Genomic DNA, 17,735 nt, shown 5'->3' with positions numbered 1-17,735 from the left:
GATAGCAGCAATAAGTCCCTAAATGCAGTTAATTTCGTGTTTAACCTTTAATAAAACTTCAGTAACGTTAGAAATTTAATGTAGCTCAATCATCGTGCCCATTTAACTAATGTATATTACATTTCAACTTTGCCCGCTCCATGGGTATATGCTAGTATAACATAATGGAATGAGGAAACACCATGTGTAGTTCAAAAGAAACGCATCGACTTTAGAAAGGAGGATCAGGTTTGGCTCGGTCAGCAGTCTTCGCACATCGCATATCAACCTCAGGGTGGAGTTTTGTGCAGCTACGGTTGAGACGCCATTGTTGGTATAGTTCATCTTTAGACCTTCGGTCAACATGATTTTATAGTTTCAAACTCAACTTGACGCAAATGATCCTTAGTCGGTATAGATGTTCCTTGATATGACTTCGCGACGATCCACGCTTTTTCAAGACACTTTCAGATATCGAGAACATGTATGAGAATGAATATAGCGAAGTCACAACAGGAACCTCAACTAGAAGTCCTGAAATAATTTGCAAGACAGCATCGAAAGAAATTACTTCACCATCGCCCTAGAAAGAAAATTGTCATGCAAAAACATCATATTCTCGGCTATACTCGCACAGTACCAAAATAAAAAATTTGAGACACTGGAATTGATCAGTAGCGCCATCTGGATATTGGCAACCTGAGATTCAAGTGTTTCATAATCTTACGTCACCAGTTCAGACTGCAAGTCACATTCAGGCCGAATTAGTGCCACATTCTCTCATAAAACGTTTTATTTTATCAATAAATAACAAAATAGGATTTTTATAAACACAACCGGACACTTTCTGGTGGGTTTTAAGGTGTTCTTATTGAGAACTATAAATGCAGCGTAGGGCAGCAATCTTCTTCTTCTTCTTCTTCTTCAGCGAAGAAGAAGAAGTAGGGCAGCAATCATTTTCGTGGGCTTAGTGGTGATGCGATAGCCTCTTTGCAAATCGAAAAATTATTTTCTTTTTTATTATTTATCATTTATTTATTAAAACCTCCTGATAAGGACTCAATTAGAGAATTTACATTCAGTCACATTTCACATTTGCCAATAAAACATTTAATTCTACATATTTACAATCACATTTACATCAAAGTACATTGATCAGAAACACCGAAAGCCAATAAAAGCTAAAAAAGCCTTGACCAATAATTCAGTGAGAGTTCGCTCCGCCGAGCCGGTCTTCAGCGAGTCCACGATCCCATTCTCGGGGGCAGATAACCGGCCGCCCGGCCGGCCCGGCGGGCAAATCCGCACAGAATAGAATAGATCAAGTGGGTCCCGACAACCGTCTTTCGAAATGTTCAAAATCACCGTACCCTAAGAATGGAGCAGGATATATCCATTCAGACAAAGCTTCCGGCATGGGGAATCGCGTCTAAATATTAAGTTAAGCAGATTTGCCGAATACTCACACAAAAGATCTGAAAATCGAGATATACTGTATCCAGGGCTTTTAGCAGATGGCTATGGTGGCTCCTCTTAGGTAGCCGAAGGATACGTTTTATCATGTTACTCTTGAAACTTTCCAAGGTAGACAGTTCAATAGCATGACGACCAAATGTTGAAATTGGACACACGCCGTTTTCAAGAGATAACGTTTAAGGGAGACAGCCCCGGTGAAGAAAAACTATTACTCATAAGACTCAAGGTACGCCGTCTAGCAGAGGAGACCCTTTTACTACATGAGACTTAGCCAAAAGATCAGAGGTAAATGTGGTTCCAAGTATGTCAATAGAAACGGTACTAGTAATACGGTTAGAACCAAGACACCAGACCGGTGAGCAGGAGAGTATACGCTTCCCAAATGTTATACACTATTGACAACACTTGCCAAGTAGGGCCTGCAACCCAGGTACACTTACTGAAAGCAGGCAAATATCATCAGCATAGGCAATATTATTGAAGATATAACTTTCAATACGACACCCGTACTCAGAGTTAGAATGGTCCTGAAGTAAAACATATTAGATAATACAGGCGATAGGATGCTTCCCTGTCGAATGCCCCATGTAACATCAAACTGAGTGCCTGAGACGCCCTTCCATTTAACAACAGCCTGAAGATAAGTGTACCTCACATATAAGATAAGCCAGTGATTAAAGAGATTGAATCGTCTTACAACCGAAAGCAGTAGTGACATCTGTAGCGAAATTACAAACTACTGTGTGACGTCACTAGTTCCATATAAGGAAGCTTATTTACATAACTTTACAACTTTTTGTTTACTACGAGTTGAAAATTCGCGAGCAGCACGTGGATCCCCTGGGTGCTGTCACTAGCTGTTTCCACTATGGGTTACATAATCGGCTACACAGAGGCCAGTCTTCTGGTATATAAATAAAGTCGGCGATGATAGTGGAATGCAGTTAGGACATGTTACATCGTCAATTGTAATAGAAGTGATGTTTTAGCAAAGAAGAGATGGAGAATGCAAAGAATAGTAGTACATATATATGGACTTTGAGTCGGGTGGGGACGTGGAAACCATGGAAACCAAATAACCTTAGAAAGAGGACTGATTACGATACGAACATGATATATATAGCGATACCAGACAAAACGCCGTGTATGTGATGTATGCTTTCATGAGTAACGTTACACATACCTGGGCGCATCAGTTTTCATCGGGATAGCTTACTGTATTTGACAGTGGAAGGCTAGGCCTTGAAAACTCCAAAAAAGAACTTAGCAACATCAGATGAATATACCCCTCTCCTTCGATTCCAACAGTAAGGAACGGCAGTGTAACTTATTCGTTTATCCGCAAGCGAAGAAACTAGACTAGGCAGTTTGTCGCAAAACATCCAAATACATGTAGTACCTTACGAATCTGCAAGGGGCGCGTTAACGATAATGTTGCAAAATGAATGTAAAAATTGGTCGCATCGGTCGTAAATATTGTCTTATTTTTCAAGATGAGAGTATGTTGATGATAAGAAAACGTAAACCAATGACAGACCAGTATTTCTTAAACCTTGCAAGTGTTTTGGGGTCCTTGAAACTCCTTATATTTATCAATGAAACCTTATTCCCGCCTAAGGTTTTGACCGGGCCGTCCAAAACTCCCCATTTTTTGGCGGGCCCTTCCCTTTAAGGGGTATCCTCTTAAAAAAAAGATTGTAAGATAAACCAGCGTGCCATACCCAAAACACCTCTCACTCTCAGCGTCAAGGCTGTATAGGTAAACAGGACTTCCCCTCTGATTAAAATATCTAACAAGTTCATGTAAAAAACTAGAAGCGTGATCAATGCCCAAGCCATCTCTGAATCCAAATTGAGAGTTATGAATGGTAGTTTCTGGGATCAATAAGGAATCCAGTACCTCAGAATAAATTTTACTGACGGTAATCGGTCTATAGCTAAACGGGTCATTAAGGAACAGAGTTGGCTTCTTTAGAACTGGTGTAATAGTACCAAACAACAATTCAGGGCATACAACATGCCAACTCAGCATCACATTAAATAAATTACAGAAAATATCACTGCGGGAAAAGACCGTCCTGTAGATGCTCGGTAGTTATGTCATCGACACCAGCAGCCTTTCCCCTCTTCAGGGCACACATGGCCAACCGGATGTCTTCCGCCGTATAATAGCTTTCGAGGTACTTGTCACAATTTGACTCAAAAACATGACTACTCAGAGAAGCCTGAAATGGATCCAGATCGTCGACACCATACATAATGTTACGAAAATGTTTGGTGAAATCGTTTGTATTAAAAATAGAATAATTGGTCGGTGCATGCTTCTTCAGGGTATTCCAGAACTTTTTACAGTCGCCAGCTTTGAAAAAATGGCTAAGATTAGTTATAGGCTTATAAAAAACCTGGTGCAAAGAGCGTCGAGATACTCTACGAAATTGCTTCTTCAAGAACTTCCATCACCCAAAAACAACTCCGGTCCTAGGGCAGCCATTGCAAACCCAGAGATGCCACCAAAACCGCATACCACCTCTGAGCCTGTAGAGGCCAGCACACCAGTGGGCCTTAGGCTACGGCAACACTTCTGAGAACAGCCAGACTCAATAGCTGCAGTGTGAATAGTATCATTGAGCCCATCTACCAATCTGTTAACATACGACTGAGCTGAATCACGGTCATTCAAAGAGGCAGCATCTGCCACATCTAACAAGGCCAGTTTTTCTTGCAAAATTTGGTAATACCTAACACGAATACCAGGCTTGTCCCATACAAGTTGCCTATTCTCATTCCAATTCTTTTGCATTTCACTGCCACCTGCGTCAGGCTTGACACATACTCCAAAGGAGAATTTCAAATATAAATGATCACTCAAATTATCCTCCTCAAGCTCAACCACTTAACATTCACAAATCTCAATTCAAGTAGTAAAAACATGGTCAATCCAGGTGTGGACCCGCGGTACTGCTTTTCAAGATCGTTGCAACTTACCAGTACTAGAGGCATTGTAAGGACGGAAATCAGCGCCTCTCGTGTCAAGATTGATTATCGGCATCACGGAAAATCCCGATTACTTCCGACGACCTTCCGGAAATGTCCGAGATGTTCCGAGATGACGGCGAAGGTGACGTCGAATGTGGTCCATGCATGGAGGCGGCTGCTCCTTACTTTGACGCACATGCAATGATTAGTGCCCTACCGTCGGCGACTCTATCACCCCTCTGTCTTGGGTTTTCTATGGTATCGCGTCATTTTCTCCAACATGGCAGACATATTCTTTGGCGCCAAGGAGTTTGCCCCACGAACGCCCGCTTTAAAACCCGATACCTTTCATGTGGCAATATTACGGCACACAAAGTTGGCCAGTCGTTATTCGTCTTGCTGGTGTCTCACGGGTAACAGTATTTTGACAAAATTGCCGTGGTCATCACCACTTCAAGTTCACCAGTTACTCACCAGATCTTAACCTGAATATTGCATTGTAATCCATACCAAAAGCTGTACCTACCTATATTTACACGTATATGTCCAGTGGGTTCGTCATACACTCCCTGGAATACACCAAGTAGTCTCCCTTATCTACATCCTCACCGTGTTTTCATCATACCAGACCAATGACAGAACCGCCCGAGGTAACTGTCACTAATTAACCTATCCAGGAACAAAATACTGGTAGTTACCAGATTAAGCACATTATGCAATTGAATATCACGCGTAAACATGTATTGATTTTCCGAGCATGGGCTTCGACGATGGGCGCGGCAAGCAGGTCTAGTGGTTTAAAATGTCCTATAGGATTGGGTGTTCTAAGGACGAACAGCACACATTTGAAAGGCCTTGTGTCTCTTCAGAACCTTACTAATAATAAGTCGTCATGTACTTGGTGTTCAAATATTCATACTAGTGAAGGTTTCCATTGGTTGCCCCATACGCTACTGACAATGAAGGAAACTTTCAAAACCTGATTTACAGATGTAAAGTGCGCTCCCGAGGCAGCCAATCGCGACTTCATCTGCTGAATATGAAATGATGAAGTGACATCCCCACCATTCTCTTTTTAATACGTTTTCTATTGGACGTACTGTATATCGGGATTCTCGAACTATCGATGTTACAAGCCGAGGTCTGATGAGGTGGCGATATGTTTTTCAGCTTGGTCTGGGGTATTCAGAAACAGAAAGAAAGTAAAATAGGTCATTAGCGCATAGATCTGAGGTGAAATGAGCCTAATGCGAAAATCCAGCATAATCTGCTCGTTTCAATGCGAAACGCGTCAACTGAACAGCACCAATATGTGAAAGCAAAACAATGATTTTTTTTAAAACAAATGTTTTTAATTATCTATTCTTATTGGTCGCAGAATCCCAAAGAGTATTTTCAATACAAGTCAAAATAAAATACCCACAGCTAGAATAGATACTTCCCCAATTTGGTAGCTGATTCCTTTTAGATATAAAATATTGAGCTATGTGTAACGTAATATAGAAGGAAACCGAAGATCCCGAGTCCCTTGATTCCTTTGACTCCTCTGTCCCGACGTGGCCCAATGACCAGGCTTTGCATCCATGTTTTACTTATGATCAATCACAGCGAGTAAAACATTTCTTTATCGCCTTACCTAATCGAACAACAGACGTCTTCACTTCAACCCGAAATGATGCACCGCTGAGGCAGTAGAGGTAACCGTTCAGGCAGTAATTCAGATTAGCCAGTAAATCACATATCCCACGGATTATATAAGTTGTCAGGGTGCGTTCACAAGTCCATCTATATTCCCAACCAGGCAATACAAGTGTCTCTTCCTTGAAGCTCAGAAATATGTTCATTGGTGCATTAAGGATCAAGTAAACAAACGAAACCAATAGACAGATGACGGTGATTTGACGATCCTTGGCGATCTGAGAGTCACGCTGGTCTTGTGTTCCGAGTTGTTTCCGAGCCTTGGCCGATCTCGCCATACCGACGATGATTGTTACATTACTGATCATTAGTACGGAAAATGGCAAGTACACGAATAATATATTTTCTTTCAGGTAAATACCGTTTAAAATAGACTCCCATGATGGACCCTCTACATAGTATAGGCACTGCCTATTATAACTCACCATGTAAATGAGATTATAAATTGGCGCAATGGCGGAAAACACCATTATGAAAAACAGAGCAACCGCTCCTTTCTTTACCGAAAATAACCCAGCTACTCTTAGTGGCATATTTACAGCCAGAGCCCGTTCAATGGTCAGCATTAATACAATGTATGCCTGGAAATAATTCAGGAAAGTCACTACGTATATGTCTATTTGGCAAAATAGATCACTGATTCCAATTCCAAAGTAACTGTACAATCTTAATACTACTCTAGTTAGGGCAATGGTTTCACTGCAAGCTAGCACCGTCATGTAAAGATACGCCGAGCTTTTACTGGCTCTAGGAAGACTACCAAGCAGAGCTAGTCCATTCCCTATATAACATAATGGAATGAGGAAACACCATGTGTAGTTAAAAAGAAATTCATCGACTTTAGAAAGGAGGATCAGGTTTGGCTCGGTCAGCAGTCTTCGCACATCGCATATCAACCTCAGGGTGGAGTTCTGTGCAGCTACGGTGGAGACGCCATCGTTCGAATAGTTCATCTTTAGACCTTCAGTCAACATTGATTTTATAGTTTCAAACTTAACTAGACGCAAATGATCCTTAGTTGGTACACATGTTCCATGATATGACTTCGCGACGATCCACGGTTTTTCAAGACACTTTCAGATACCGAGAATGCGTCTGGCACTATCGTATCAGAGTCTTTTATTTGAAAGACTCTGCCTGTATGTACCACCCCGACCAATTTGTGCTCTTCTGTATTTTCGAAAAGAAATAGAAAAAAAGGAAGAGGTAGCATCAAGTTAACTTTATTGTGTTCATATATCCTTCTGCTTTTAGATAGAATAAAGCTTGTGTACTGTATTCTATAGCAATTACATCCCCCCCCCCCCCCCCCCCAATTGTCTTGTTTAACAAACGACGCGGTTCTGATGCGTTCTTTGACGTTGTCTCAATCTTAGAGAAATGATATATAAACTTTTCATGTTCTCATATTATGTGCAAACTGTACCCACAATGCACTGCGGTGAGTCGGTCTACGACAGGCTATGTGAGTAGTGCGCCCAATCGCATAAAACTATATATTCAGGCCGTTATTCTCGGCATCACGTAAAACCCCGATTACTTCCGATGACCTTCCGGAAATGACCGAGATGTTCCGAGATGATGGTGAAGTTGACGTCAAATGTGGTCCGTGGAGGCCACTTATTACATCGATACATTTGCAACGATTAGTGCCCAACCATCGGCGACTCGACCACGTCTGTTTTTGATTTTGTATGCCATGACGTCCTCCTACGTGTTTTGGCCCATGATCGGCCGATTTATATTTCGGCACAGAAATTTGGTCAGTTGTGATTTGTCTTGTCGGTGTCTAAAAGGTAACAGCGTATTTCGTCAAAATTGCCGTGGTCGTCACTACTTCAAGTTCGCCAGTTACTTACCTGGATATCGTTTTGGAATCCATACCCGGAGCTGTACCTTCTTTAATGTACATGTATATGTCCAGTGGGTACCTTCGTACACCAAGTAGTCTCCCTTATCTACATCCTCATCGTGTTTTCATCATACCAGACCAATGACAGAACCGCCCGAGGTAACTATCACTAATTAGCCTATCCAGGAACAAAATACTGGTAGTTACCAGAATCAGCACATTATGCGATTGAATTTCACCTGACGATGGGCTGCTACGAATAGCAGGCATAGTCTTAAAATACCCCAGGCTTGGGTGCGATGTACAAACGAAAAATCGTATATTGTGCGTGTTCAATCTCTTCCTGAACTGGTTTGTCACAACTTTCAGTTTTGCAACGATCCTGACTGCATTTACTGGTTGACATTCATGCCGACCCACCGTCGTTGTGCGTATATCCATCCTTCACTGGCGGTAACCCCCCCCCCCCCGATCAGCGTTCAGAAGGGCTGTCAATCGGTAGTTTCCCTGCATTCCCTTCCTTCCCACTTGTTCAATGTCGCGACAACACTAACATAACACTCACTCGTGGTTGTCGCACGAGACACGTACTGAAAGTCATCATAATTGAAGACCAGGGCCTGTTTCATAAAACTTTTTAAAGGAGTTCCTTTAGGCTGGGTTCACATAGAACTATACGGTATTCGGTATACGCTATTCGATATACGCTATTCGGTATTCGCTATACGCTATACGGGCACGGCGAGTCACATAGGGTAGCATGCGTGCGGTATTCCGTCTTTTGGCGCCGATCAGATGGACAGTTCAGACGAAGAAGATTTGGCTCTTCTCCTCTTAGCCGAGGATGAAGCTGACCAGGCACAAAGACCAAAGAAAGAAACAAGTTCGCTATATGTTAATTAAAAGAATCATTTAGTTGATTAGTAATACAACATGTAATGAAGGCCTGTACTTAGAAATTGCAATAAAATGAGTAAAAATGGGTACTATTGTTTCTAACTTATCATATAGTATGCAATAAATCGTTTAATAATTGTGATAGATAACATTAAAATGCATGTTCTTACCAATTCCTCTGGTCACTTCTGAATAGGGTGGTATACGCTGTCACATCTGTCGATTGACGAGGACTGAAATATTAGTAAGTCAAGAAGCCATGTTGGGCATATCATAAATAACTTTTATTATAACACATAGGTGGCAGCACTCGGTCTCACTCAACAGTTCCGTGGACATGGCATCCCTCCTTTTGTTCATGATTAAAACTTAATCCTTTACTCACTGACTTATTGTCTGAAAGTCCAACTGTTAACCTTAACACTTTACTCTTTCAAACACCAAATTGTGCTTACCACTGGCTTTAAAATATAAACCAAACTTCAACTTTTAACTTCAAATTTATGGAACAAATAAATGGAGTGTCTACAGTTTGAACTCCCGAACTCTCACTATTGCTATCCATCACTTATTGGATCTAGAATGTTCACTTTAAAACAAATCACACTAGAAAATCACTGTCCTGTGAAAGTCAACTATCTTCAACTCCTATGAAATCACTGTCACCGAACACAACATGAGAAAGTCCAGTAAACATATAATGTCTATGACACACAAACCCCAACAATCAAATCAAACATGCCTGCCCAGCATGGAAGAAAATGATTCAAAACAGCGATCCGCCTACATCTTGCATCATTTTCACAATGGCGTATCCAATGTACCTTGTCGTTCTCGTCTCAGCAATGCTGAGTCGCCTAATTGAATATCTGATTCGCGTGCATTCCTGCGGTCATCGGCGTATAGCTTAGACTTTCCTTTTTGTTCTGAGTCCCGATCGCGAACATCCTGGTCGTCACCAATGCCTGGTCTAACTTCCGGAATTTTAGTGCGCATTTTCCGACCAAATAATAGTTCAGCAGGGCTCTTCCCAGTGGAAGGATGAGCTTTAGCCCTGTAGCTCGCGACATACTTCAACACTTCAAGTTTCCAGTCCCCTCCTTCAGCTTGAGCTAATTTCATGTGCTTTACAAGAGACGCATTCTGACGCTCAACCTCACCATTTGCCTGAGGCCATTTAGGAGTGACTAGATGATGTCTAATACCACACTCTGCCATGTATTCCTTGAATGCATCTGATATGAACTGCGGTCTATTATCGCTAAACAAAGTCATTGGCAATCCGTGACGCGCAAATATGTTTCTCATTACCCTGATAGTTTTCTCAGCGGTAGTAGTCTTCATGACCTCAAGTTCATAGTACCGACTATAATAATCGACCACAACCAGCACCATGTCCCCTTGGGGTAACGGCCCCAAAAACTCTACTGCTATGTCCTCCCATGGTTCACTTGGGAGTTGAGTGCTCCGAATTGGTTCTGGCGGATTTGGCCTACCAGTGATCTGGCAACCATGACACGATTTACAAAGTTTTTCAGCGTCACGTTCCATTCCTGGCCACCAAACCTTGGTTCTGAGTGTTTGCTTCGTGCCTACTACACCCAGATGTCCTTCATGAGCGAGATTGAGAACTCGTTGTCTCAGCTTTTGCGGAATGACTATACGTGTACCCCGCAACACCAACTTTCCAATCTTACAGAGCTCACTGGATATAACCCTATACAACTTTGGATTGCATTCATCAAAGTTCCCAGTATCAATGCACTCCCTAACCATAGACAGTTCCTTGTCTTCCTTCGATGCCTGCTCAACGTCTCGGGTTGTCACTGCTTTTAGCGTTGCAGCGATCGCGACAAATCTGATGTAATCCTCAATTTCATCATGGACTGTCTCCTTAGCGGGAATGTCCTTCTCAGGAATCAACCTTGACAGTGTATCCGCATAGTTCTTCACCCCTGGAATGTGCACAACTCGATATCGATACGGCTGAAGCCTGAGTACCCAACGTTCGATTCTAGCCCTTGGCTTGGAACGCGGACCATAAATGAATTCTAACGGCTTTTGATCCGTCAGCAGATCGAATTCAATCCCGTATACATATGGGTGGAATTTCTCGCACGCCCATACTAATCCTAACGCTTCCTTTTCAGTTTGGGAATAAACGACGTTCTATTGAAGACAGGCTGCGACTCGCATAACTAACGACTCTGGTCACACCGTTTTGCTCCTGAAGCAACATTGCACCCAAACCTACTGGTCCTGCATCAGCCATTACACTAGTTTTAGCATCCACATCGAAGTAAGCTAGCGTTTTAGCATTTCCAATGATCTCTTTCAACTTTTCAAATGACTTAGTCTCTTCCTTTCCGAACACAAATTGTTGGTCTTTCCGAGTCAACCTGCGGAGAGGGTCAGCAACAGATGCCAATTTGGGAATGAATCGAGCACAGAACGTAACTAGCCCTAAGAAGCTCCTGACTTCGCTCGCGTTTTCAGGTTGTCTCGCGTTTGATATCGCAGCAACTTTATCGCGGGTAATGTCAATTCCCTTGTCAGACAACTGTGTACCAAAGAAATCAAGTTCATTCACACCAAACAAACATTTGTCCCAGTTCAGTGTGGCACCACTTTTCACCAACGCACTCAAACATTGTCGCAACCTTTCATCATGCTCTTCATCAAGACCGTGCACAATGATATCATCTGATATATTCTCAACTCCGGGTAATCCCTGAATTATCTTATGAATTTCGTGCTGATAAAGTTCACTAGCCGCATTAACACCAAACGGCAAACGTTTGTAACGATAGAGCCCACAATTGCTCACCGCGAAGGTCATGGCTTTGCGCGATTCAACATGGAGTTCCAATTGGTGATACCCCCAACGAAGATCGAGTTTCGAAAACTTGTTGCTTTTCGACATACCCTGTAGAATTTCATCCATAGTAGGGATCGGGTGTCTCTCACGCACGATTGCCTCATTTACCCTGCGCATATCCATGCATAGGCGTACATCACCACTTGACTTTGGTACAACTACAATGGGACTCACCCATGGGGTAGGTTCTTCAACAGGTTCGATAACATCCTGCTCAATCAGCTCACGGATTTTGCTTTCGACCCGTTTCCTAAGCCCAAATGGTGTCCTCCTGACAGGCTGCTCTACAGGTCTAACCTCAGGATTGAGTTCAAGTTCAATCTGCCTGCCTTTAATTTTACCAAGTCCATCAAATAATCCCTTACTGCGAAATTCCTGGACAATCTCATCAATCTTGGATCGATCACCGACAACAGCATTCACCTCTGGTCCGACTCGAAGTACTCCCAATGCTGTAGCTGTATCACTGGACAGCAGTGATAAGCCAGCACCTTTGATTACAAGCACCTCAGTTTGGATACATTCACTTTTATGCTTGATCTCACAGGTAAATCTCCCCTTCACCAGCAACGGTTTGGCAGAGGCATACGTGTACACCTTACGGCCCGGTGTAACCTCAGCCTGACAGTTTATCTTGGCCTTTTTCAACACTTTCCACGTTTTCTCACCAATGATATTCACTGTGGCCCCAGAATCTACAAGCATTGACAATTTCACACCGCCGACATCAAAGTCCAGTGTGTTTGACTTCAACTTACTGTTTGTAACATTTATACAGTCATCGTTGTACTGCAGCTTGCAATTTACCACAAACGCAAAGTCATCACCAGAATCAGATTCAACTGCGATATTATTGACCTTGGCCTTTGACGACCTACACACTTTGGCAAAATTGTCATTGCCCCCACATTTCGAACACTTTTGCCCTTTTGCTGGACAACTAGGGTCCTTGCCAAAATGTCCCGTGTTTCCGCACCTATAGCACGCCCCACGTCGCGCACCATCAGTTTCCTTTTTCGAATCAGAGTCATACTTTTTCTTCTGAAACTTCCTGCGACCAGCTTTATTACCGAACTCCTTCTTTTTATCATGTTTATGGCTAACGAAATTAGCAGACGCACCCGCAGAGTCCGATTTCAACGACAACGCCGCCATCTGTGAATTAACAGACTCCTGCACCCTTGCGATTTCCAGCGCACGATTCAAAGTCAGGTCAGTTTGCTCCAGCAATTTTCTTTTCAATTTTGCTGAACGACACTTTTCAATCACCTGATCTCTTATATCTATGTCTTGATTAGCAAAGTTACACAGTGCAGCCTGATTTTTCAGCTTCGACACAAATTGATCTACCGTTTCATCATCCTTTTGTGTAATTCCACGAAAAACATGTCGTTCGAATGGTTCATTGACCTTTGGCAGAAAATGTGCGTCCAGCGTACGTACCGCTTTTCCGTACACATCCGCAGTATCTTCTACGGCACGACCTGCCGCATCCTCAGCTGGTATATAGGCCCTGGATCAACTAGTGACTCGAACAGTTCTTGTACTTCAACACCAGCACAGTGTAGAAGCAGTGCACGCTTTTGTGCAGGATTGATAACAGCTTTTGCATCGCAAAAAATCTCGAAAGATTTCTTCCACTTCCGCCATTTTGGCGCAAGACTCGCGGTCGAACCGCCGGCTTCAAACCTTGCCACAGCCGCTAATTCAACATGAACAGCCGCCATACCTGATTTAACAGTTGCTTACTTTACTCGTCGCAATACCTGATTTAACAATTGATTATCCCATCCTCGTCGCCATTGTCACATCTGTCGATTGACGAGGACTGAAATATCAGTAAGTCGGGAAGCCATGTTGGGCATATCATAACTAACTTTTATTATAACACATAGGTGGCAGCACTCGGTCTCACTCAACAGTTCCGTGGACATGACATACGCTGCACGAAAATCGAACGCGCACGATTCCCACTATGCTATACTATACGCAGGTATACGACCTTTTCGAATAGTGCCCTCTTATGTGACCCGGTATTGTGAAATTTCCTTGTTCGATTTCAGGCACCCGCGTGCCCTGGCAAAACGTGCACCGAATACCCGAATAGTATAGTTCTATGTGAACCCAGTATGTGAACCCAGCCTTGCTGGGTTCACATAGAACTATACGGTATTCGGTATACGCTATTCGATATACGCTATTCGATATACGCTATTCGGTATTCGCTATACGCTATACGGGCACGGCGAGTCACATAGGGTAGCATGCGTGCGGTATTCGGTCTTTTGGCGCCGATCAGATGGACAGTTCAGACGAAGAAGATTTGGCTCTTCTCCTCTTAGCCGAGGATGAAGCTGACCAGGCACAAAGACCAAAGAAAGAAAGAACAGAATGGGTGCGGCAGCACTTTAAGATGAGACCTCTGTTGGGGGAGTACCACAGGACATTTAAAAACCTCATGGATCATCCAGATGAGAAGATCTTCTTTAACTATATGCGCATGTCATACGCCAGCTACAGAGAGTTGAAAGATCTGATTTTGCCTCACATCCGTCCCATTGGATCAAACTGGAGGAAACCGATATCAGGAGAAGAGAAGCTTGTTTTGACCATAAGGTGAGTAAAACAAATATCAATTTATGGTTTTATTAGTACAAACATGGTACATTCATTATTGTTCTTTCACTTTGGAAAGGGATAATAAGATTGCTGGGATGCATTACATGTCGGAGGAAGAAAGGCTCCATGACCATGCACAGGATATGGAGTTATCAGTTGCGTCGATGTGGACGATGGTGTACTGGCCCGGCTTGATGTTAGCGTTGACGTTGACCATGATGCTGGCGTCCAGGGGCGTGGACTTTCATTCAAGGCTTTGGCTTCGGCATCCGATTCTCGGGAATGTTTGAGAGAACTTAGAACTGCCATCTGAAAGTCCAAACAACAATCATCTGTCATTGCATCAACCTGCGGCATGATTGACTCAAAGAACTTGAGTCGAGGGGATTTCTGTTTGTCTTCCATACGTTGGGTCATCACTCTGTACAATCCATATCGTTCGTCGTCAAGTGCATCATCGGCTGACTTCCTTTTTGAAACCCTAGTTTTTGAACTAGGTTTTGGGGAATGGGTTTGAATGATGACGCCAATGGAGCCGAGGTTTCCTCGACATCATCATCGGTATCACAAATGCCCGACTCATCTACAGCCTGTTCCAAGATCCCTCTACTGGTAGTAGTGTCCTCATCTCCAGAATCGTCTTGTGGATGGTCGTCATTGTCTTCAAGATTAGAAATGGTGTTCCTTTTCTCTTTGACGCCCTTCACATAACTCATGGAGGTTTCAAATTTCCATGGCTTGTCATGTTGGCCGCTTCCTGATTTCTTATTTTTTCGGCGGCTCAAGGCACTATTAAAAGCCCGGTTCAGCGCCTCCCAAGTTTGTTTTGCGTTCACCCCTAAAATTGAAAAGAAATATTCCATTATAAAGTATCTTTTTTGTTTTCAGACACCTTGCCACGGGATCCTCGTTTGCGTCGATGTCAGCACCTTTTCATATGGCAAAAACACGATTGCCAAACATGTGTATGAAACATGTCAGAAGCTGTGGGCAGTACTCCAGCCAATCGAGATGCCAAAACCGTCGGAGGATTACTGGAAACGAATAGCGAAACGTTTTGGCGACTTGTGGGATTTTCCCTTTGCCGTTGGAGCACTTGATGGGAAACACATTTCACTTGTGAACCCTTCAAACACTGGATCCATGTTCTACAATTACAAGGGGTTTCCTAGTATTGTGCTCATGGCATTAAGTGATGCAGATTCTTGCTTTGTCTTGGTGGATTGTGGTCAATATGGAAGAGTTTGTGATGCCGGTGTCTTTCAAAATTCAGTGATATCTGAACTGCTGGAAAGGCAACAGCTTAACATTCCAAAGGGATATTTCAAAGTTAACACATCAAATGAAAAGATTCCATTCATGATTGTCGGTGATGAAGCCTTTCCTTTGAAGACGTACTTGATGCGTCCCTTTGCAGCCCGTACACTGAATGATGAGAGGCGTATATACAACTATAGACATTCCAGAGCCCGACGTTCTGTCGAATGCTGTTTTGGAATTTTAGCCAACAAGTTTGAAGTTTTCCAACGACCTATGCGCCTTCAGCCGGACAAAGTAGTTGCAGTTACAAATGCCGCAACGGTTCTTCATAACTATGTCCGAAGACGAGACGGCCACATGAAAGATCGCACATCATCTGTCAAGTATGAATTATTCCAGAATACAAGGAATGGTTTGATCAACCTTCAACCACTTCATGGTACTAAGTTTGCTGACGACGCAGTTGGACTGAGAGATACTATCACAGAATTCTTCTGTGATCCACAGGGGAGTGTGGAATGGCAACATCAGCATGTGTTCAGAAATGTGCTTCCCCGCGACCACGATGAGTAGAACTGAACTTAAACTTAAACTTTAAAAAAAGACAACCTACCCTTTTTAGGCGGATGGATCTCACTTTCAAGCTTTTCCCAAGCCTGTTGGCGCTGGTCCTTATTTTTGTAATCGGGGTCCTCTGGATCCCACAGCAGGGGCATATGTCGAACCTTTTCGATAAGACCATACTTGTAGTCATCCATTTGAAGTTCGCTATATGTTAATTAAAAGAATCATTTAGTTGATTAGTAATAAAACATGTAATGAAGGCCTGTACTTAGAAATTGCAAAAAAATGAGTAAAAATGAGTTCTATTGTTTCTAACTTATCCTATAGTATGCAATAAATCGTTTAATAATTGTGATAGATAACATTAAAATGCATGTTCTTACCAATACCTCTGGTCACTTCTGAACAGGGTGGTATACGCTGCACGAAAATCGAACGCGCACGATTCCCACTATACTCTACTATACGCAGGTATACGACCTTTTCGAATAGTGCTCTCCTAATTGACCCGGTATTGTGAAATTTCCTTGTTCGATTTCAGGTACCCGCGTGCCCTGGCAAAACGTGCACCGAATACCCGAATAGTTTAGTTCTATGTGAACCCAGTATGTGAACCCAGCCTTGCTGGGTTCACATAGAACTATACGGTATTCGGTATACGGTATTCGATATACGCTATTCGGTATTCGCCATACGCGCTATACGGACACGGCGAGTCACATAGGGTATAGCATGCGTGCGGTATTCGGTCTTTTGGCGCCGATCAGATGGACAGTTCAGACGAAGAAGATTTGGCTCTTCTCCTCTTAGCCGAGGATGAAGCTGACCAGGCACAAAGACCAAAGAAAAAAAGAACAGAATGGGTGCGGCAGCACTTTAAGATGAGACCTCTGTTGGGAGAGTACCAAAGGACATTTAAAAACCTCATCGATCATCCAGATGTTAATTAAAAGAATCATTTAGTTGATTAGTAATAAAACATGTAATGAAGGCCTGTACTTAGAAATTGCAATAAAATGAGTAAAAATGAGTACTGTTGTTTCTAACTTATCCTATAGTATGCAATAAATCGTTTAATAATTAATTGTGATAGATAACATTAAAATGCACTGGTCACTTCTGAATAGGGTGATATACGCTGCACGAAAATCGAACGCGCACGATTCCCACTATACTATACTATACGCAGGTATACGACCTTTTCGAATAGTGCCCTCTTATGTGACCCGGTATTGTGAAATTTCCTTGTTCGATTTCAGGCACCCGCGTGCCCTGGCAAAACGTGCACCGAATACCCGAATAGTATAGTTCTATGTGAACCCAGCCTTAAGGAAGGAGTTATTTAAAATTTAAAGGAACAAAATCAGAGCGTTTCACAAACTGGCTTGAAGGTACCTTTAGCCTGCCCTTCCTTTAGCAGGTGAATCTACGGTTCACCCACCAAGCGCCCATTAAAATTTACTCGAACGCTTAGTCGGAATTCAATTGAAATGCGGTAATATCTGCTCAGAGGCACTCTGCCGGTTCGTTATGTGA

At 42.8% G+C, this 17,735-nt stretch overlaps 1 protein-coding gene across 1 annotated transcript; it reads right to left on the bottom strand.

Moving 5' to 3' along the window:
• Positions 1-9,679: 9,679 nt before the first annotated feature.
• Positions 9,680-16,393, bottom strand: LOC135488590 (uncharacterized protein K02A2.6-like). Its single transcript, XM_064773233.1, has 4 exons — positions 16,249-16,393; positions 14,986-15,213; positions 11,096-13,255; positions 9,680-10,833 (listed from the first exon to the last, which is right to left on the bottom strand). Exons 1-4 carry the CDS (start codon positions 16,391-16,393, stop codon positions 9,680-9,682), a joined length of 3,687 nt encoding a protein of 1,228 aa, XP_064629303.1.
• Between the last annotated feature and the right edge of the window lie 1,342 nt (positions 16,394-17,735).

Source organism: Lineus longissimus, chromosome 5 (genome assembly GCF_910592395.1).
Source record: "Lineus longissimus chromosome 5, tnLinLong1.2, whole genome shotgun sequence".
Classification (NCBI taxonomy): Eukaryota; Metazoa; Nemertea; class Pilidiophora; order Heteronemertea; family Lineidae; genus Lineus; species Lineus longissimus.
The sequence above is the reverse complement of the archived record's forward strand: the minus strand, read 5'-3'. Positions and strand labels throughout refer to the sequence as shown.

Coding starts and splice junctions, on each gene's coding strand:
- LOC135488590 (XM_064773233.1), bottom strand. CDS start 16,393: ATGGATGACTACAAGTATGGTCTTATCGAAAAGGTTCGACATATGCCC. Junction 15,214..16,248: donor GATCCATCCGCCTAAAAAGG/GTAGGTTGTCTT, acceptor TTTCAATTTTAG/GGGTGAACGCAAAACAAACT. Junction 10,834..11,095: donor GTTGCTTCAGGAGCAAAACG/GTGTGACCAGAG, acceptor TGCACATTCCAG/GGGTGAAGAACTATGCGGAT.